This window comes from Hemiscyllium ocellatum, chromosome 30 (assembly GCF_020745735.1).
Source record: "Hemiscyllium ocellatum isolate sHemOce1 chromosome 30, sHemOce1.pat.X.cur, whole genome shotgun sequence".
Classification (NCBI taxonomy): Eukaryota; Metazoa; Chordata; class Chondrichthyes; order Orectolobiformes; family Hemiscylliidae; genus Hemiscyllium; species Hemiscyllium ocellatum.
The window spans coordinates 20420695-20444507 of record NC_083430.1 but is presented as its reverse complement, the minus strand read 5'-3'; the positions used below and the strand labels follow the sequence as shown (position 1 = coordinate 20444507).

The following is a 23813-nucleotide window of genomic DNA, read 5'->3' as shown; positions in this document are numbered from 1 at the left end:
TTAGGATAAATTGAACAACATTAATTTAATTATGGTTTTGACTGTAGTTGTAAGTTTTTAAGTATGGGATAAATGGGTTACACCAAATCAAAGCAAACAAAATGCTTTAATTTTGTCATACTCCTAACTCGGTCATCTTCTCCCAAGGCTCAATGACCCTCCAGGGAAATCGGTTTTCTACTCATCAGAATCCTACCATGAAGGCTTTCTGCATTATCCTTTCAAACTGATAACTGTCTTAAAACATTCTGTAAATCCCATTCTATTGCCCCATTCATGAACCACTCTTATTGGTCCCGATCCCATTCCGATGTTTGGAATTAGTTCCAAATGGTGTTAATTCGAGGTCCAAATCTGGGGATGGCGGTTGAGCCGGGGAAACTGCATGTTGAAAAATGGGGCTGTTGGTTTAGCAAAATAAAACAAAGCTCTTTTGTAAAAATGACCAGGTGGAAACACTGGAATTATTACTGGCGATCTGCACTCTCCCTTCTAAAACATTTGTGGCTTTGTGTCTCTTATGTTTCTAAAATCCTTCATGCAGGTCACATTCATGTGGAAGGATTTTGCTCCAAAACTTAATTAACATGAAATGAAATCAATAAGGAACACTTAACCAACAAAACTAAATTGCTGCAAGCAACCTTTAACCTTTAGATCAGTCAATGCGAGACACCTATGACTGATTTCTGCCCAGTACTTTTCAAGGTATGTTTCATGTTGTCATCACAATTCCCATGTACACAGGCTAACAGATATGTACTTGATCCAAAAATAATTATCTTTCGCTCACCAGCATTGCTACCTGCTTTGAGAATCTACAATAACATTGAAACTGCATCTGGAGTATTGCGCACAATTTTGGTCCCCTTACTTGAGGAGGGTTGCAGTTTCATTGGAAGCAATTCAGAGGAAGTTCAAAGAATTGATTCCAGAGATGAGAGTTTTGTCTTATAAAGAGAGATTGTGCAGTTTGGGCCTATACGCACAGGAGTTTGGAAGAATAAGTGGAGATGTAATTGAGGTATATAAAGAGGATTGGTAAAATATCTGTAGAAAGGATGTCTCCTATTGTGGGTCAACCTGGAATGAGAGGTCGTAGTCTTAGGACAAGTGGTAGCAGATTTAAAACAGAGAGGAGGAGAAATCACTTCTCTCAAACAGTTGTGAATATGTGGAATTCATGACCCCAGAAAATTGTGGATACTGAGATGTTGAGTAAATTTAAGGAGGATTTAGAAAGACTTTTAATTAATAATGGCTCGAAGGATTATGGGGACTGGGCAGGCAAGTGGAGTTGAGGCTGAGTCGGGCTTATGCCAGAAATGTTGACTCTCTTGCTCTTTGGACGCTGCCTGACCTGCTGTGCTTTTCCACTGCCATACTTTTCGACTCTGATCTCCAGCATCTGCAGTCCTCACTTACTCCGAGTTTCTGAGTTGAGATCAGCCATGATCATGTCAAATGGTGGAGCAGGTTCAAGGGGTGGAATTGCCTGTTCAAGCTCCTAGTTCTTAAGCTATGTTCTGCATCTTGGTGGTGGCACAGGGGACGAGGAGGAGGTGGATGGCTTAGTGTCATTTCCACCAAGAAAGGTGGCAGCACTTCTTCCCACCATGAGATTAAGTGTTGTCAGCTAGTTACGTCTCTCTCTCACACACACACACACACACACACACACACACAACACACACACAACACACACACAACACACACACAACACACACACAACACACACACCTCAGATGGGGAGCTGGGGGGTGGTTACATTGGACTAAGAACCTGCATCTAAGGACTCCAGCAGACATTCAAAAGTTAGGAATGCTGTCTTGCTGGCACTCCTTTTTCTCATTGCACCTTTTACTGCAATGAGAAAAGCTACACAAATATCCCAAATATTCAGAAATGAATGAGGGCCAAAAGGAAAGCAATAAGCTTCGGTGACTGGGGACCATTTCTCTTTTGGGCCTAGGCTTACTTAATCATCAACTATCCTGAGTAAATTGTGGCCACAGTGAAGTGTACAGATATTTTGGCACATGCTCCTAAAAATAACTTAGTTTTATTTGATGGTTCTCTATATTGTAGTTGTTCCTGATCGTGACATGAATCAGTTATTTTGGGGGGCGGCTATGCGAATGTTACTCTTGGGAAATGTTAAAAATCACACAACACCAGGTTATAGTCGAACAGGCTTATTTGGAAGCACTAGTTTTTGAGGCGCTGCCTCTTCATCAGTTGGTTGTGGAGAAGGACCAGAAGACAGAATTGATAGGAAAAAAGTGACAGTGTCACAGAGTTGTAATGATATATTAAACAAACTTAGACTAAGTTTTGCATCTTTTAGGGTGGGATATGCTGGTTTCGGTTCTTTAATATGTAAATTTGAGAACTCCTTTTAAGTTACCTTCTCAAGGTGGCTTCAGTTTATCTAACAATAGGTGTTAGCTCAGACAACGTATTAAAGGTGTAAACGTCTGTCCCAATGTTGAGTCAGTTTTATTTCTAAAGTGGAACTTTCATAATCTTACATGGATTTATGCAGTTTTTGAGCAAAGGAATATGTGGCAAAAGTTGAAGCCTTAAAAAAAGAGGTGATGGCCTGTCTCATGTCCTTTCCCAATCTGGCCAGCTTTTAACCTTGGTTAGTACAAGAAGGGTAAATGTTATTTAAACATTAACTGTCTGGTTGAATCATAGAAAATGACAAATTTTCGGTATTAAAATTAACAATCAGGTATGCAGATTGGGGTATAAATTTTTGAAGAATCATGTGACATTGTATATAACTACTCAAATGCAGTTAACCATACAGCAAGCAGTCTTGGAATCTGCTTCGGCCTTGAGCTTGTTATCATGCAAGGTAACAACAATTGCCTTCATGGGCAAAATAAGAACACACTGAATAGGTTGGCACAGAGTGAATAATGAAAGGTTTTACAGTGCAAAGCAAAGCTGGTGCAATTACATAATTTAGTCAGATGCTGTTCCCAAAAGATAGCAGAGAACAAAGGGTCATCATTACAAGGAGCAATGCCTTCTCTGAAAAGATTGTGCATCTGTGAAATTCACTACCTCAGAGTGTGGAGGATGCTGGGAAACTGAGCAAATTTAAGGAAGAGCTGTACAGATTTTCAGTTGTTAGTGAGTTGAGGGGTTGTAGATGGTGGGCAGGACAGACATGACAAACCTAAAGTTATATGGTGGTCTTTCATGACCTCTGGGCATCTCAAAGCAGGTTAAAGGCAATAGCATATTTTTGAAATAGGGTAACTGCTGTTATGTAGGAAACAAGGCAGTAAGTTGTACACAGGCTGCTCCCTTATAAACTACAGGAATCTTGCCTGATTCACACAATGTCATTTTGGTACAATACTATCTCAGTGAAACCTATCCTTTCAAATGTCCTCTTCCAATCTAGCCAGCTTTTAACCTTGGTTAGTACAAGAAGGGTACATGTTATTTAAACATTAACTGTATGGTTGAATCATAGAAAATTACAAATTTTCGGTACTAAAATGAACAATCAGGTATGCAAAACCCAAAAACCAAATTCATCATCTCTCAGTGCACTCCCCTTGAAATCTGGCAGGAGGACTGAAAATTAAACAGAGATTAGACATCCTGCCCTAATTCAGGAAGCAGCCTCCATCAATCCCGAACATGGTTTGGTCAGAGGTGGATGGTCAGCAGAAGGGGAGGGCAGGAGTGAAACATCAGAAGTCTGGGAAATCACTCACTAAATTTGCATTACAGCTCATGGCAAAGAAACTAAGAGGAGTCAGGCAAGTAGAAGTTTAAAGGGTCGAGCTCAGGATTGACGTACTTCAGACCTGAGTCTCTGTGATAGGTGGTGTCAGCTAACAAGTGGAAACTTAGCTGTGCTTTAAAATCATTTTGATTTTCTTCTATATATAGAAAGCCTTTTTGTAAATTAATCTTGTGAAACAAACTTCTGTTCTGTTGTTAAATAAAACCTGCAGCCTCATGAATATATTTCAGTGACTAACCGCTACATTAATTATTTACAAACATACATATCTCCCAAACCTGCCTTCTTTTTGGAATCTGACTTGTCCAGTTGTGCCATCAGCCGGTACCATACCAAAGCTAAGACTGTGGATGAACGATGGGGCAAGTAGAAAATATTTGCAGTTTCTACCCAATTCTTAATGGTTCTAGTTCATTGCTCAGTTTTGCATCAATTAGAATGAATTTGAAGTCTTGTTTAGAAAGTCACATCTAAGTTGAAACATTGCTGTGCTGAAATAAGGATTGATATCTTGAGGCTGTGATTAATGTATGTTATTCATTTGGCATAAAGCAAACATTTTTTTGCTTTAACTCGTGCACTATGTGGCTCAGTGGTAATACAGAGTCGAATGTTCAACAGTCATGACACATATCAATCAAGGTCGATACAAAGCAATACTAAGACCCCACTACTCTGTTGGATATGTCACCCTTTTAAACACAATTTAAACCAAGGCTGGGTGTCCTCAACTTAATATTCCACATCATTATTCACAACAAAAAGTGGGGTGATCTGCTGGCCAATAATCCATCTGTCAATCTCACAAAAGTACATCTTTTGGTCGTTTGACTAAATTATTGTTAGTAGGACGTAACTATGTTCATGTTGGCCGCTGTGTTTCTGACAGTGACTATATTTCCAAAGCATTTCATTCATTGTAAACTGCTCTGGGACATTCTGACATCGTGAAAGATTTTTCTATAAGAGCAAGTTCTTTATTGTCAGACTTGACTTTGGTTTAAAAAAAAAGAGGATTTAATACAGTTGTCTGATTTTTTTTTCAAAAAAAAAAGAGAAATTGTATTGGACTCAAAATTTTAAGTCTATTTCTATCTCAACCCATGCTGCCAGGCCTGCTGAACTTCTTCAGCACTCATTCCTTTTTATTTCAGACCAACAGCACCCACAGTACTTTGCTTTCCTTGTCTGTGTGAGACTGAAGATAGTGTCAGGTGATAGACACTCTGGCAGCCAAATCTGCTAAAAACTCACACACTGGTTTACATGAAGGCACACCACAATTAGTTGCAATTATAACATCTGTAACATTTTCTTTATCAGGTTCTGCCATATATATATATATATATATACATATCCAAGTTAAATACATCGTCTAATATTGCTGGTAAGTGCAGCTCTGTCATGTGATACACTTACGAAAGCACTGTGGGATCTCCCCAGTCCAAGTCCCATTTCCTTCACAGGTAAGTACAGCAGGTAATGACAGCTGGTATCCCTCAGTACATGTGTAGCTGATGCTGGCCCCCCAACTGAAGTCTTTTCCCACTACAATTCCATTGAGGATTCTCGGAGGAGATTGGCATGTGATTGCTGAAAAAGAGCAGTGATCATGAGAGACTCCGACTGCTTCAGTTAGGTAACATTTGCACTCTATATCATTCAGCTATTAGTAACACAATATCATTTAAAGTGTCAGTCACTGAGGGAACACTGTCCCTTTGGATAAGATTCTACCCCACCACTGAAGGTGAAGGTCATGCCCTTAAAACAAAATTTAGTCGAGAATTGGACAAGGACTTTCAAAATCAAACCTATCGTAGGATACGAGAAAAGGCAGCAAAAAAAAGGGTTTAGAATAGATAGCTTGGGTTTATAAGTTAGCATGAGCCAAACAACCTTCTTCAATATTAGAATTCCTTCCATTCAATGATCCTAATTACATCTTCTAAATCCCAGAGTCATCTCAACCACTCATCACCAAATCCTCTTTAATGTATCAATTTCCTTTTGAAGATAACTTTATTGAAATTGCACATAATCAAGCCTTATTTACAGAACATTAGCTAACTTGACTTATAGCCAGATGCATTTGTGAGCTATCATTGGCATTGTGCAGAACAACTTCAGATTAACTGAATGTTTACCACAAAGCTCAGTTACATCCAACTGTTTCACTTTTTGAATTCTGCAATCTAAGATATACAAAAATGAAACTCTCACTATTTGTTTATTTCATTCAGGCCATGTTTAACATCCTCAATCATTCTCTAATTATATTACCAAGCCTATCAGCATTTCATTGGATTCATTTGCAAATTTTAAAATCTTCCTGCTAATATAATTGCATTGTAAACAGAATAGGGGACCGTGAACAAATCTCAGCAGAAGTTCATCAGCAAACACAGATTCCTTTGCGCAAATAATCAGAGAATAAAGAAAATTTATTCTTGGAAATGCCAAGGTACTGTAGTCACTAAATAGGGGTACCTGGACAGTTTTTTCCAGTGAAATTGCTTCATAAACACTGCAAATGGGCAGAGGCTCTGCAAGGAGCACAACAGATGCTGATCATAAAACTGCCAAAGGCAAAATTATTTGATGCCGCATTCCCTGATGAAATGAATATACAAAAATGCAAATTTATCTGTCTCCAGCACAGACTCCACAATAATTAAAAAAATGCAAAACACTTCATTGCAATTTGGAAAGTCGAAAAAAATAATTTTGGAAGTTATTAATTACCCATTTCCAGCTCATGGTGATAGTCTTCAACAATATGACATAGTGCTATTAATGTCGCAAAAAGTTCCAATATGTTCTTCACAGCATTGTCAAATAAAATTTGGCATCAAGCCACACAAAGAGATATTCAGACAGATAGCCAAAAACTGGGTCAATAACGTAGGTTTTAAGAAACATCTTAAAAAGAGGAGACAGAGGTCACAAGGTTTAGGGAGGATATTCCAAAGGCTAGGGCCTTGACAGCTAAAGGCAGTACAAGGCAGGACTGGAAAACCGAGCTAAACGACCCATGAGAGAAAACCCACATATTTTAGGAGTGGACAACCAGACAATCACTAACAAAGTCATTTAAAATGATAAGCGTTGGGCAGTTCTATTTTTTCTCTGAAAGCATGGAAAATAAAGTGGGAATTATAGTGAAGCTCTGAAGCATCAGATAACCTCCATCATAGCTACAAAGTGTGAGAAAACCTCCATTACAATCCTAAATTATACAAAAAAACCATGCAACACTGCAGCGAGGTGTCGACAGACTAATATTTCAGAATGAAAATCTTTAAAGATGCTAAAATATCTGACCAAATTAGAAACGTATATCGTCAGAAATAGTAGAGTGAGGAAGATTTAATTTGAAAAATCGAACATATATAGAAAACAAAACTGGCCATCGTAAAAAAGACAATTCTTGAGTTATAGAGTTATTTCTAAATTGTATAACGATACAGAAGCTGAACAAACAAAGACCCTGTATATTTTGTATACAACTGGAAACATAGCAGATGATGTTTTTACTAGCCAAGGGTAAAATAAACATCAGACAAATTTGAAAAGATACTGTAGCCTCTGACAATTATTTTGACCACAGAACTAAGACAATTCTTTAAACAACAAGATTTAACAAAGTGCCACATCCAGGTTAAATCAATAGTCATTTCCTTGTTTTATTAAAAATAAGAATGTTAGATTTGGAAGCAAAAGTGTGATCTTATTAAAATACGGAATTAAAATCACAAGCCAATTGACATTCCTGTCTAGTTTGTCCATCATCATAAATTGATTGACTTACATCTGCAGGTTGGCCTGGTTCCATTCCAAGTTCTGTCCCTGGTGCAGATGAGAGAAGAATATCTCAAAGGATCCATTGTGTAGCCTGGCATGCACTGGAAAACTACTGTCTTGTTATAGGTGAAGTCAGAGCCCAGTCTGATTCCATTTGCTGGTAATCCAGGGTCACCACAATTTATCACTGTAAGAAACAAGATAGCTGAGGACCAAAAATACAATGCACTTTCATATTACCTATACCCAAGTTGAGATATAGTGCACTATAACTGCATTGCTTTTGTGACATAACCTTGGCTAGTACAAAGTAAATTTCAAAAGCCAGTCATGCAGTCCTAGAAAGACACACCTTTATGTGTATTTGTGCTCTTGATGGTCAGTTCATACTCAGTCACTGGAAGAAAAGGGGAACATGCGAGTGCATACTCTCAGCTAGATTTCATGGAAAACCAGAGGAAGCTGAAGGAGCATGGAAAATATTTTTAAAATTTATTTCAATGCTCCTCTTCTATCCTCATGATCTAAAAGAGTATAAATTAAATGTGAATTCTGGTATTATGAGGCACTGGAACTAAGTTAGAAAGGAGAACCTCGAAGCTAACAATCTCTGGGCTAGTATCTGAGCTACAGATAAATAGGCACAGGATAAGTCAGATGAAAGAGCTGAATACATGTCTCCAAGATTGGTTTGGAAGATTTGGAATTGAATAAATGGGTAACTGGCACTTGTTCGGGGCAAAGTGGAAGTTGTGCCATTGGGACGGGTTTCATCTGAACCACGCTAGGACCTATATTCATATGAATTGTACTACTAGGGTGATAAATAGGGCATTAAACCAAATACGAGGGAAGGGATCATGTGAGAGGAGATGTGCTAAATCAAAGTGTAGCACATTAATTTGGTTAATGATAACTGGGGTGTGGCAGGTCCGAACAGTAGGTACAAATGTAAGAATGAACCACCAGACAAAAGGGGTCAAAACACAGACTTTGACGTTATGCATCTGAATGCAGGTAGCATTCATAACAAAATGGATAAATTGTTAACAAAGATAGGAATAAATATGTGATGTAATGGCCATGCTTAAAGGTCCTACCTTCAGTGACATCAAGGCAACTTCACAAAATATCAACTCATAGATTAAGGGGGAAGATTTTTGTATGGTTAAGCAAACAGTCAGTTAACGAGAAGCAGAGAATTGGGATAAATATTCTTCAGGCTCATCAGATGTAAGGAGTGGAGCACCACAAGGGTCAATGTTGGGATCTCAAGTAATTACAACCTATACCAGTACCTCGGTTATGGGGACTAGATGTATGGTATTTGCTGATGATACCAAGACAGATAAGTCAGTAAGTTGTTAGACCAAGTAGAAAGTTTGCAAAAGGATAAAGATTAACCAAGTCAGTGGGCAAAAAAAATTGGCACATGGAGTTTAATGCAAGAAAAAATATGAAATTGGCAACTTTGACAGGAAGAATAGAAAAGTAATACTCTAACTTAAATAGAGAGAGAGAGAGAGACTGCAGAATGCTGGATTAGAAAGAGATCCTAGAGTCCTGGTTTTCACAAAAGAAGCTAGTATGCAGGTGCAACGCATAATTAGGTAGGCAATTTAAATGTTGGTGGTTATTGCAAGGAAAATGTAAAATCAAAGTCTGAAAACTTTACTCCAGCTGTTTAGGGTCTTTATAAGACAACATCTGGAGGACAGTGTGAAAAAGAGGCCTTCTTATTTAATAAAATAGTATAGCATTGCATTTGGACCAATTCACAGAACATTCAGCTCACTCCTATAAAGAAACATTGAAGGGTTGGATCTTTTATCCATTGGAAATTTAATAAACTGATGGGTGATCTTGTTGAAAAATATAAGATCCTAAAGGGACTGGATAGGGTGGATCCTGAGATGATACTTCCTCTTGTAGGAAGTATCAGTACTAGGGCACACAGTTTAGGAATAAAAGTCCTCACTTTTAAGAGAAGTTTTCTTTCTTTCAAAAAGTCTTTCTTTACCATAAAACAGTCGAGACAAGAACACTGACCTGACTGAAGAACAAGAGAAGATTTACAAGGATGTTGCCAGGGCTGGAGGGTTTGAGCTATACAGAGAGACTGAATAGGCTGGGGCTGTTTTCACTCAGAGGCTGAGGGGTGATCTTATAGAGGTTGATGAAATCATGAGTGGCTTGGATAGGGCGAATAGGCAAGGTCTTTTCCCTGGGGTGGAGGAGTCCTGAACAAGAGGGCATAAGTTTAGGGTGACAGGGGAAAGATTTAAAAGGGACCAAAGGATAACTTTTTCATTCAAAGGGTGGTGTGTGTATGGTATAAGCTACCAGAGAAAGTGGAAGAGGCTGGTACAATTACAGCATTTAAAAGGCATCTGGATGGGTAGATGAATAGGAAGGGTTTAGAGGGATATGGGCCAAGTGTTGGCAAATGAGACTATATGAGGTTGGGATATCTGGTTGGCATGGATGAGTTGGACCGAAGGGTCCGTTTCTGTGCTGTATATCTCTATGACTCTATGGCTGTAAGTCAGATACATTGTTTTAAGACAAGAGAGACAAGTGTTGTGGGGGCAGACAAGAAGTGGAGTTGAGACCCTCAACTAGATGAGCTATGATATAACTGAATGGCACAGCAACCTTGAAGGGTCAGATGAACTCATCCTGCTCCTAAATCGTATGTCCCTCTGTTCTTTTAGGGAAATTAAGAACAAGAGAAGATTTCAAGGCCTACACAAAGTAGATAAGGTTTGTTGGAATAAATTGGACTGAAAGTTGTGATGGGCTTGATTGCAAAACTCAAGGAAAACTGTAGCAAAGGACAAAAATCAGTTTACAAATACCAATTTCCCACCCTGTGCACATAATTTGAAAAAAGTATTTTTGATCCAATATTTAATTTTCCTTCCTCCTCAGTGTCACTTTCACAGCATATTATTGGGATAATCCAATTAGTGCTACATCATTTATGAATCGTACTAATTTCCTTTCCCAATACACAATAAGAATTTTACGTTCAGATCGCCAAGATTTAGCCTGCCAGAGGAAAGCTTGTGCAGGAACAAATATTGCAAATGTTGGATATGATTCCCAGGCTTTGTTGTCCCTTTTTACTTGAAGAAAACAGGGTCTAAAATGTACTGTGTTACACATGTAAAATGAAATGGCTCTATTGTTTGCAGCTTGACAATATTAGGTTCAATTTTGATATGTGCCACACAAAAGAGATAATGGAAATACAAAACTGACCTGTGCATTGCGGAGGAACACTGGTCCACGTTCCATTCACAGTACAGTGTCTAGTTAGCAAGCCAGTTGAATAGTAGCCTTCCCGACATGCGTAGGTAATGGAACTTGAGAAAACCAGTTTGTTGCTGTACACTATCCTAGCATTACGCGGTGTTCCAGGATTTCCACAGGACACAGCTGTCAATCATGAAAGAAAAAGTATTATATTAAATAACAGTATTATGGTAGTGAAAGAACATTTGAGAATTCGTCCACTGAAGTAGTATGGGTTGGGTTTAGAAACAGGAAAGGAGAGTTTACCCTGTTGGGAGTTTTCTATAGACCTTTGAATGGTTCCAGAGATGTAGACAGGGTAGTTGTTATGGAGGACTTTAACTTTCCAAATATTGACTAGGAATACTATAGATTGAGTACTTTAGATGGGTCAGTTTTTGTCCAATGTGTGCAGGATGGCTTCCTGACACAGTATGTAACAAGCCAACAAGGGGTGAGGCCACATTGGATTTGGTACTAGGTAATGAACCTGAGCAGTTGTTAGATTTGGAGGTAGGTGAGCATGATGGCGATAGTCACCACAATTTGGTTACGTTTACTTTAGCGATGGAAAGGGATAGGTAAGTAACGCAGAGCAAGGGTTATTGCTGGGGGAAAGGTAATTATGATGCAATTAGGCAAGATTTAGGATGCAGAGGATGGGGAAGGAAACTGCAGGGATGGGCACAATGAAATGTGGAGGTGATTCAAGGAACAGCTATTGAATGTACTTGATAATTATGTACCTGTTGGGCAGGGAGGAAGTGATCTAGCAAGGGTGCTGTGGTTTACTAAAGAAGTTGAATCTCTTGTCAAGAGGAGGAAGAAGGCTTATGTTAGGATGAGATGTGAAGGCTCAGTTAGGGCACTTGAGAGTTACAAGTTAGCCAGGAAAGACCTAAAGAGAGAGCTAAGAAGAGCCAGGAGGGGACATGAAATGTCGTTGGCAGGTAGGAAACCCTAAAGCTTTCTATTGGTATATCAGGAAAAAACTACTGACGAGAAAAAGATTAGGACCAATCAATGATAGTAGAGGGAAGTTGTACATGGAGTCCAAGGAGATAGGGGAAGTGGTAAATAAATATTCTTTGTCAATATTCACGATGGGAAAAGACAATATTGTCAAGGAGAATAATGAGATACAGGCTACTAGACTAGATGGGATTGAGGTTCACAAGGAAGAGGTGTTAGCAACTTGGAGAGTGTGAAAATAGATGTCTCCTGGGCCAGATGGGATTTATCCTAGGATTCTCTGGGAAGCCAGGGAGGAGATTGCAGAGCCTTTGATCTTTATATCATCATTGTCTACAAGAATAGTGTCAGAAGACTGGAGGATAGCAAATGTTGTCCCCTGTACTGTCACACTGTCTGCATCAGTAGTAAACTTGCCAACTTTAAGGGCATTTAAATGATCATTGGATAAACATATAAATGAAAATTGAATAGTGTAGGATAGATAGGCTTCATATTGGTTCCACAGTTTGGCGCAACATCGAGGGTCGATAAACCTGTACTGTGCTGTAATGTTCTATGTTTTAAAATTACAAAAATGGATTCATACTTCAATGTCAGAAACAGACCTCTGGAAGTCACTTTTAATTCTCTATTCTGAATCTCAAGCCAACTGCCAGATATGATTGAATTGGTCTCCTAGATTCTGAAGGATCAGCCAAAGGGATCTTTGGAAAGTAATAAGAAGGCAGTCATTACACTTTCAATAAAGGGGCACACAGACATTAAACAAGGCTGGCAAGGTGGCACAGTGGCAAGGTGGCACTGCTGCCTCACATGGACCTGGGTTCGATTCCAGCCTCGGCTGACTGTCTGTGTGGAGTTTTCATTTTCCCCCCTTGTCTGTGTGGGTTTCTGCCGGTTGCTCAGGCTTCCTCTCACAGTCCAAAGATGTGCAGGATGGATCGATTGGCTGCGCTACATTGTCCCGTAACATGTAGGTACATGCAAACTAGGTAGATTAGCTATGGTTAAAAACTCCATATGGGGTGGGAATGTCTTCAGAGAGTCAGTGAGATTGATGGGCCAATGGCCTCTTCCTGCACTGCATGGATTCTGGTTGACCGTGTATTTTTATCCAGTGCCATTTACAATTATAACATGCCTCAGCCTGTCTTGACCAATTATTTTCTTGTTAGGAAAAGAGATTTGTCCACTGATTTATTTCAGTCACAGAAAGGAATTAGATGAAGTCTTTCCAATTCTCATGCTCAGAGTCTCTCACTCAAGATCAGATTGCTTCGTTTGTGTTAAATTTATAGAATGTTCATTAATCTTGTCTCAAACCATTGACAAAGCAATTTTGTCAACATTAAATAAGAGCAGTGCCCAGTCCTCGATTAGTATTTTTCTGTAAATGTGTGAAAATGCACCAAATGTTGCATCAATAAAACAGATCCAAATCATAATGCTAACCCTGACAAATTTAACCTTTCATCAGATACCCTTTCTCTTTCAGTTAGGGTATCTGGGGTCAGAAGCTTGGTTGTCATTGTTGCTCTACACTTGAAACCTTTCCTCCCTCAACTCTTTGTCACATTTAAATGGTGCTGTCACCAGAAAGAGTGATTTATTTGTGGTCTTATGTAGTCTAATCTTTCTCTATGCTATTGGAATGCCACATTCCTGAATCTCTCTCTGTCTATGTGTCTTTCTCTCTCACACGCATACATACGCATGAAGCCTATAAACAGCAAACAGCCACTGTCTGACAGATTTCAATGAATTATTTTGCTCACATTTCTGAAGTACCCTTGTGAATGAAGATGAAATCTCTTTTGATAAATGGAACTGACACATTTACCTATTGCATCTTCTAATTACTTTTATAATCTCCAGCCCCAGGCTTCTTTGAAAAACAATTGTGAATGAATTAACTCTCTGCCTGCTTCCTCAAAAAAAGAGATTAAGTTGTTTATTCTTCTTGATTGAGTCCCTCACTCTGCTACACATGCACCAAATGCTACATTACAAAAATATCATGTAATTATGACCGCTCAATATTATAGCAGGCAATTTCCCTTACGGTAACTGTCACTGCCTCCCAGCTATCTTTGCTGACCCAACTACTTTAGCAGTACAGAGACTAATAAGTGCAAAGAACAAATCTGCTGTCTCTGAGGATTATTAGTCCATGATGATTATAATATTTGGGGAAATATTGCTCCAAACAAATTAATTGTGCATGTGCAATAACTGGCTTACTATAAAACATCATTTTGCTGACAGAGGAGTAGACTAGAAACTTTTATTTGTAAATCAGCTCGTAAAGATTGTAAGAGACTCAATAGTTTTCTTTTTTGGACTCTAAAATGATGTTCATATCACACAACCTTAACTGAAAAATAAGAATGTTTTCCAACTTGAATTTAAAAAAGTGTGTTGTGTATTTGAATGGAAGCAAAAAAGGGGTGGGGGAAAATCAAGACTGAGCACCATCTTGATTTCTTCACATTCTGCCCAGCAACAGCTCTCTGATTGGTCGAGCTGCAGCATGTTAAAAAGCTCTAAGTGGTGAGACAAGGAGAGAGTGGAAACATCTCGGCTGTAGACACCATTCTTTCTCACTTACCATATGGTTAAAAAAAGAAAATCCCAGATAGTTTTAAAGAAAATATTCACACTAAGAGGCTGATCAACAAACATCCATCAAATCATATGACAACCACCATGTTACAAAGAATAACATCTTAGCATTGCAAAACTCAAAAGGCCAGGGAGAGAAAAATGAACTTTCCACCTTGTCAGCTGGAAGTGTGGACTTCAAAATTTTATTTCCCCTGTTCGTATATTTTTTCCACCCATTTGCCCATTGCCCATCTCCCATCTCATCATGTGTGTGTTTGGGCGTTTCAAGGCATATAGCTTAAGTTGCATAAATTAGAAATCCTTCCTCTGACTGCAGTTTTTGAAGTTAAGTGTGCTATAATAAAAATTAAGTTGAAAAATCACACAATACTGATGAAGAAGCAGTGCTTTGAAAGCTAGTACTTCGAAATAAACTTTTCGACCATAACCTGGTATTGTGTGATGTTTAACTTTGTCCACCCCAGTCCAACGCCTGCTCCTCCACATCATAATAAATTGAGTAATTTTTACAGTTGAAATAAATCTGGAATGGATTGCTTTTGTCCTATGTAGCAGTCAGTCAGTTAGTTGTGTTTTGATGGTTTGACTGGGATTTTGTGGACATTTATGTTGCAACAACTCATGGAACAGTCAGATTATTGGAGCAATTTTACTATTTAAATCAAGGCAAGAGGTTGATTCTCAGCACAACTGTGAAAAAACATTGAGGATGAGCTGGAAGAATGAACTAATTTTTAAAAACCTAAACTCTAAAGTGAACCACAACATGACTTATCTTGGAATTATTGATTTCAAAACGCCCATTTAAAGTGGGAAGGGACACATTATATGGAATGAACTTCTCGATTGAAAAACATAGAGGAGGCAAAAACTTGGAGGCCAAGGAGAAAAGAGAAAAACCACTGTGAGGGACAAGGTCTGTGAAGGATAAACATAGTGAGGTATAAGGACAGCAAAGGAAAAGATCTGTAAAGGCAAACACAATGTTGGACATAGACTACAATGGGTAAGTACTGGGGAACAGTTCATTTGTACTTGTCTGCTTGTTAATAAATGTGATACAAGGGACCTCTGGCATCAAGCCTAAGAGAATTCATTGGGTGGCTCACAATCATTCAGACATTTAGTAGTTAGACAGTAATGAGTCTTAGCTGGGAGTGATGTGAATTTGCCTCCAGCAGAAGACTCGGCATTGCAATGCTTATGTTATCCCTTGTAACATAAGAAACTTGGTATGGTAATGGTAACATTGAAGAATCCAACACATGTCCATTGCCACTAACTATTAGACACAACCATTAGAATATAACTGAGCAGCATGCTTCCATTAGAGTGTCATACTTCAACTAATGTGGAATATGAGAACGTTATACTCTCAGGTCACATGCTATGGTACAGCAATGATATCAGGAGTATGTTCCTTAAAAGGTATGCAAATATTTAATTGAGAGATATAATACAACATGAATTCGGGAGCACTGAAATTGTGTCTGGGAGTTCAAGAGCTGTAGCTCCTGATTGAGAGTTCAGGAGCAGTGGATCTTAGCTGGGAATTTGGGAGCAGTAAGTCCTGTCCAGGGGTTTGAGAGCAGAGAGACTTGTCTGTGAATTTGTGGAACACTAGAATTCTGTCAGGGAGTCTGGGAGCAGAGAGACCTGTCTGGGAGTTTGGGAGTACAGACTCCTGACTAAAACTGTCACATCATTAGTGAGATGAAATTAACCTGGTTAATGATTTTCAATTCTGGCTTCGCATTAGTACAAAGGATTTAAGACCCTCTTGCGATGAAGCTGCAGGCAATACTTTTTAATCACAAGTATGTTTATCGCTTCCCTGATAATTTCCCCTTTGATTTTGAATAATTAATTCAGATTTAACTTGCTGTGTGCTATAGTTTGAAAACCATTGGCTTAAATTAACATAACCCTGTGCATAGTAGCTGAGCAAAGAATATGCAACAAAGAAGATGTCCTGCAATAGTTAACATCTGATACAAACGAAGGAATTGGTTTCTTTTTGCTTTTGGTGTTTCTTCCATGCTACTGAAGATGAGGGATGTCACCATTACTGATAAAATACTTTGCAATTTGGATGCAAGCATCAAGGACCTTTGAACAGCTATAGGCAACAATAATATGAAGCAGAGTGAAATTTCTTCTGCTCTGGTCCAAGTAAAAGCCCTCTCAGGCAGTGTTGCGACACTCTAGCTTCACACACCTGTCAGCCTTGCAGCTTGTCTGGCTGAGATTGCCAGAACAACGCTAATTAGTGCAGAATAAATGGCCAGTTTTGGAATGTCGACTTGTGCACACTAGGAACCTGACTGCTTGTGCCAAACTGATTTTGTTTAGCACCTTATAACCAACAGAGAGAAGCAAGTGCGGCTCAGTTGCTGAAATTGACCAGAAAAGGGATTTAATTAACACCGCCAATCCTAAAGCAACAATTTACGATTTCTTTCAAATTTAGCTGAATGGAAGAAAAACTGTTGGAGGCAGCAACAACATAAAACAAGACTCTAACATACAAGGCTACTTGTTTAATTCAAGCTGGCCACATAGAAAGCTCTAGCCTTGGGCATACATTCAAGAAACCAAAGTTATTGAATTTGATGCCTTATTAACTCCTGCTGCATTCTCTTGTAGACCTGGCCAAAAATTCACTGGAAGAACATCTTTGGTGTTGGTGGCTAAACCTGACCATGTACGTAAGTTATTGCCAGCTGTCAGAAGGGAGAGAGGAGGTGCAAATTTAGAGAAGAATTAAGATTGTTGTCATTAGTATCAATGTCATAGAACCACTTGTGCTAGGATTCAAAATGATATGTATTCCATGCCAGCTTTCACACATACTTAATATCTTACTCCACAGCTACCAATTGAAGTAAGTGGGTTTTCATGCATCAGTTGGTTCTCTAATCTTTCCACGTGTTGCAAATAGCTTTTGACAGATTTCTCAACCCTTGTTTCACATAAGTCTTCACAAATTTCTCAATGGTACCCATGTATCTGCAAATTCCTGCTGTCGAAAAAGATTTCAACTACTCATCTTCCCAGCACACAGCTAATGAGTTGACATGATAGATACTGGTAGATTGTTCAGTTAAGCAGAGCCCCTGAGGTTGAACAGCAAGCTGCATATGGTTTAAGGGATGTACTTACAACTGCAATGGAGCAGATAATCAATCTTCTGTGGGGATCTTTTAAGACAAAAGTTAAATTTGTTATTGATTTCTTCATACAGAATGGGCTCATTGGCTTCCAGTTTTCTGAAGGATGACAAACGCTTGGCATCACAAGATGCTGGTGTTCAACACCCTGGCTTGACGGGGAGATGCAGGCATCTCTTTACCTCTTTACCAGAGCAAGTCATTTCCCGTATGCCAAAGTTATGTTTAGAAGAACCCTCGAAAATCTTTGAACAATACCACAGGTGCAGAGGTGAAAAGAGAAACTTGATGGATAATAATGATGGCCCCATAATTTGGAATATAGCGGAATATATTCGATATTAGGCCTACAGTTGTACAAGATGTACGTGTGGAGGGTAGTGGCACTACTATCCAAAGGGCAAATAGCAATGGACAATGAATACTGGCTTGTCAAAACACATGAATGGATTAATAAATGCTACAGTCCTGTACATTGATTAAACGGACATGAAGCAACAGTCCTATAGGAATGATTGCACCCTCAAAGCTGAAACATAGCTCCATTGGGTGCAGTTAGACAAACACATTTCTGTGCTGTATTGCTTAGGCTGTTTTGCATAAAGATGAGGAGCACAATAGTACAAGGGTTACATGGAATCTCATTGGACATATAGTGTATTATTTTGTCCGCACTTCACCAAATTTACACATTTTGTTCTGTGCAAGTTGAAAATAAATGCTATTGAGGTGATTTCTGGCCTTCATGCTTTAAGTTTTAGGGTCCTCACACTTTGGAGCGAATTGCAGGAAGATTATTAGGTTTCAGAGGCAAATGCCTCATGAGAAAAACACATCAGCTGGGTGCTTAGTAAAAGACAGTGGGGGGTCAGAATTTTTATGAGTATCTCATTATAAAATCTTTCCACACTAAGTTGGGACATATTTTATTCAAACCTCTCTGGGTCAAACCAAGACCAGTGAACTACCTCAGAGAATAAAACAGTTTCACCTGAATGTGATAGGACTGCTGCAAAAGATTGCATACATGAATGGAAAATCAACTCTTTGCACATAGATTGTCACAAGTTCAGGGTATTCCAGAACAGATCAAAGATTTCAGACAGAGGGAAACGTAGAGACTGGTGAAATCTTTCAAAGTATTTCAGCTACAACAAAATAATCCACAGCACAGGTTGATCAAATACCATTTCAAAAAGACATGGGCTGTATGCAGAGATGGCCAGAAGAATCAAAGCTTATTAAATCAATCCACAAAAGAAAAAAAAATAATGTTTTAGGATTAAATTCTTTTCAAGGTGACTCATTTAGAGATTTATACAGCAATAAATTTTGAGATGCTGAAGAGGAGAGTGGGAGAATCAGAAAATATGGGAAACCAATTTTGCTAAGTGTTTGGTAACCAGGCTTAAATAAGCAGCTTGAACAAAATAGTCCAAATACAGAGAAAACAAATTTAACTCACTGCAAGATGAATTCTGATCTGTCACGAGAGTCTGTGGCAGATGGTTTGATTTGTCATCTTCAAACTGAAACATATTGACTCATGGAGGACAATGTCACCTTTTTAAGTGAAATATTCATTTTTGGGATGAGTGCCATTGGCAAGGACAATACTTATTGTCATTCTCAAGTTTTCCTTGAAAGTGTTGGTTAGCCTTTTCCTTTGCCTACAGTCCATGTGGTGAAAGCACAGATCCCAATATAGCCCAGTGAGTGTGTTAGTGTGATTGAAATTTTCCTACTGTGTAATACATAAACAAGCTGGCTTAAAAAAAAGGACAACAGGATGCATTATACCAATAAAAAAAATGGATTAATGATTTTGAAAACATGATACCTTTTGAGGGAAAGTGACTGACCTGTTTGAAAAAAGCTTCGTAAAACCTTCAGTCACAGAGAATAGTTGAGGGATCCAACTTTAGTCTGTTACCTGGATCTCTGATTCAAGGTGAAATGGGAACAGAACCCACAGATAATTCAGTCAAAGAAATGTGTCCATCTGCCAGTATAACCAAGTGAGCTTGTGCTGCAAATAGAATCAGCTTGTGCTGTTGACTCTGGCAATGAGGCAGACAGGCCATGAAGCAAGACCCAAAGGATTGTTAACACAAGGCTTGCTGAGCATTATAGATGAAGTCACACAAGTTGCAAATGCTCCTTTCAATTCCAACAGCTTCTGGAAATGTCCAGTAACTGAGTATCTTGCATAATTCCTAAATAGATAACTGACAACATTTTAGATCACGTCTGCAATGTATGAACCTGAAAGTCAGAATGGCTGCTTCTATGAGAAGTAAACAGCAAAGTTAACGTCCTATAATGAGCATCTTCAGAAACTGATACAAACACACATAGCTAATGGTTATTGCATATCAGCCACTATAAATGACTCATTTTTAGGTGTTGATGTGTTGAGTAACAAAATGAAAGAACTGCAGACCACTGGCCCTGAAATGGTAACTCTGACTTCTCTCCACAGGTGCTGCCAGACCTGCTGATTCCAGAAATTTCTGTTTTTGATGCTCGATCTGTTAGGTGTTATACTGCCACAATACCATTAAGTAGCAAGTTCTGGGATTTTGACCTGACAATGATGAAGGAATAGCAGTTAGTTCCAAATTAGGACGGTGTGAGACTTGAAAGTCAACTTTGAGGGTGATACCCTGAAACTTTGTCTTTTCCACTTCCTGATGCTGCCTGTGTTCTTCTAGCCTCCAGTTCGTCTACTTTGGCTTCCAACATCTGCAATTGTTTTTGTCTCTGGAGGTGATTATGTTCCCTTGTTCCTACTGCACTTCCCTTTTAACATCATGGTAGTTGTGGGTTTGGGTAATGCCAAAGTTTGGCATAATTAATTGAATATAGTTAAATAATACAAAGCTGCGCCCTATGTTTATGAATCGATTAACTTAATGAATGCAGAGTTTAAGATCACACAACACTAGGTTATAGTCCAACAGTTTTATTTGGAAGCACTAGCGTTTGGGAGCTCTGCCCCTTCATTGCAAGCACCTGATGAAGGAGCAGCGCTCCAAAAGCTAGTGCTTCTGAATAAACCTGTTGGACTATAACCTGGTGATGTGTGATTTTTAACTTTATACACCCCAGTCCAACATCGGCTGCTCCAAATCTTAATGAATGCATTTAAGTAAATTATCAATTGAAAAAATGTAATACATTTTGCAGCAGGTTGTTCATGGCAGTTAATGTACTCTTTAGTTATTCTTTCACAGGATATGAGTATCACTGATAACACTTATTTCCCATCTCTTATTGCCCTCTTCTTAATTACCGCACAACTACTGTCATCGCTGTCATGTAGGTTTAGCCAGTGTGTTGTTAAAAAGTGAGTTCCAGAATTTTGGCCCAGCAATAGTGAAAGAACATAAATAAAGTTCCAAATCAGGACAGCATGCGGCTTTAGGGGGAGGTTGCGGATATTGGTGTTGCACCTCTCCTTCTAAGTGATCGAAGTCATGGGTTTGGAAGGCTCATTAGAGAGAAGGTTGAGAGGTGACTTAATTGAGAATAAGATAATCAAAGGGTTACATAGGCTGCACAGTGAGAGCCTTTTCCCTTGGATAAGGGAACATAACTTTAAATTGAGGGTGGTAGATATTGGACAGATGTCAGAGGTAGTTTCTTTACTCAGAGAGTAGGAGGGGCATGAAACGCACTGCCTGCAACCAACTTTAAGGACATTTAAATGGTCATTGGATAAGCATATGGACGAGAATGAAATAGTGTAGGTTAGATGGGCTTCAAATTGATTTCACAGGTCAGCGCAACATCGAGGACCGAGGGGGCCTGTACTGCGTTGTAATGTTCTACATTCTAAGGGACAGCTAATGGTGCCTTGATGGGACGCAGTAGTGCATCTCGCAGATGGTACATAGTGAGGAAACTGTGTTCTGCTGGGGAAAAAAGTAAGTGCTGAAGGGAGCAGATAGGGCAATGGACTAAATAATAATTTATTTTATGTGTTCACATGTTCAGTTCTATATTGGCCAATGCTTTTTTTTTCATCAACATTGTATAAAACATAGAACGATTTATGGATCGCTATTTGATTTCACACATTTGGATGGCAGAGGAAAATGCTACAAATAATTGAATGGTTTCAAGGTCATTGTTTATTTCAGCAAGAGGATGGATAACTAACCTTTAACTTACACGTCGCTATATTTTCATTTGTGACTTATGTTGGCGTCTTGCAGTGTGGCTAGATGCATGGTGCCAATTTCTGGGCAGATTTGTGCTGATGATTCACTAAAATTAGTTTGAGACTAGGGAATTAGCATTGCCAAGTGGGAAATTAAAGTCATTCAAATGGTTGGGGTTCAATCTTGGTGTCAGAGGTGGAAAGACTGCTCTTACTGTTCTTCAGTAATGAAAACTGAAAATAATGAAGCAGCAGCAGGTTAGACAGCATTTCTGGGGAATGAACCAGGGTTAATAGGCTGAATTCCCACAGTTCTGTGGGGACAGACTTGGAGACTAGACCAGGAGCAAAGTGGGAATCACACAGCTTCCATATAGCAGACCGAGGATTTACTGACATTGTCTTTTTATCTCCTGCATTGAACCACAGGGATCAGCTATCTTATAGCTGTGACTACAGACCATCCTGTACAGAGGAACCTCCTTCAACCTGATGACTTGGCAGCTATTCACTCATTTAGTCTTCACAACTTCATAATTCTTCTGGGGACTCATTGATCTTAAGGCAATCTCACATCCCTTTTCTCAGCTCAACTTGCCCACTTCTCCCAGTGGGGTTGCAAGCTGGTCAGTGGGGGGTTGGGTCCTCTACTGTGTCTCTTGGTCCTTCCAGCTCCTTAACTGGATGGAGTCCTGGAAGTTGCCTCCAAGAAGATCAGGGCTGCTGAGCTACTTGTCGCTAAATTCAGTCCAATGTTTCAGATGATAACCCTCATTCAGAAATGCAGCAAGTACAGAGGCAAAACAAAAGGGGCGGAGGTGAGGAAAGTAAAGAAGGGAGATTCTGGGATAAGGGAAAGCCATGTCGGATTAAATGACCAAAGGTGGGATGGTGCAAGGCAAAGTGCATTATTGTGACACAATTTTATTTTTATTCATTCTTATCAGTGTCTTTTCTAGGCCAGCATTTATTGTGCATCCTTAATAGGACAATTAAGAGTTAGTCACATCATCATGGATCTGAAGTCCCTTGTCAGGCAGACCAGATACGCTTGGCAGAGTTCTTCCCTATTAGTGAACCAAATACATTTTAAAAACAACGAGGAATACATGAAAAGGAGGGTGATAGAGGGATACAGATTCTGTAAGTGAAGACAGTTTTTGTATGGAAGGGCAAAATGTGTCAGCATAGAGATGGAGAGCTGAAGGGCGTGTTTGTACTGTTCTTGGATAAGTGGTGACACCATTTCTAACCATCCAGGTTTTCATTCCACACTTTAATTTAATTTCATGAACTATAATGGTGGGATTCACTCAGAGTCTTACCTGTAAACGTGCAGTTTTAGTCTATTCCGTTGTTTATCTAATGCTTCCATGCAGGACAAAGAAAAACTAAGGGGAACACTGTTCTGGCCCATGTCCAATATTTGAACAATGTAAATTAATGGGGCTTGAGAAAAGTAAATCATGATGATAGAATTCACCTCCTGTGATGCCACATTGGGAAGCCAGGGGAATGTTCTGAATGTTTGAGAGGTGCAGATTCAGAGGCCTCCCGACAATGAATTAAATTGAATTGAATTGGCTTTATTGTCACATGTATTCAGTCGCCTCAATACAGAGCCATCTTAGGTACAAAGGTAATGAGGTACAGATACATAAAATCAAATACTTAGGAAACAAAAGAAAAGTAAAGAAATAAATAGTCCAGCATAATAGCTCATAGGAATAAATTAGGAAAATAAAGAGGTAAGAAGTTCAGAATATCAGTCTTTCTGACCCTGCCCATGCCAGCACCTGTCCTCAAGGGAGACCCCCACTACCTTAACCAGACCCACCAATGTAGGCATTACCCAACATCAGGCACTATCTCTTTACTAATGCCACTGAACCCACAATCGCCCTGCAACTGAGAGCCTATGGCTCCGCTGCCAGGCCACGAATCCTGCTTCGGCTGCAGAAGTCCCCTTGCCGGCACTGCCACCTTGATGAGTCTGTTGCTTCGG

The 23813-nt window shown here is 39.2% G+C and overlaps 1 protein-coding gene across 1 annotated transcript in view; it reads right to left on the bottom strand.

The window, feature by feature from the left end:
- csmd2 (CUB and Sushi multiple domains 2) overlaps positions 1-23813 on the bottom strand; it is a 605906-nt gene that overhangs the window by 41129 nt on the left and 540964 nt on the right. The window contains exons 53-55 of the mRNA XM_060847269.1: positions 10841-11017; positions 7584-7763; positions 5192-5365 (exon numbers count right to left, since the gene is read on the bottom strand). Coding sequence (XP_060703252.1) covers positions 5192-5365; positions 7584-7763; positions 10841-11017 — 531 coding nt within the window. The remainder of the gene's footprint in view (positions 1-5191; positions 5366-7583; positions 7764-10840; positions 11018-23813) is intronic.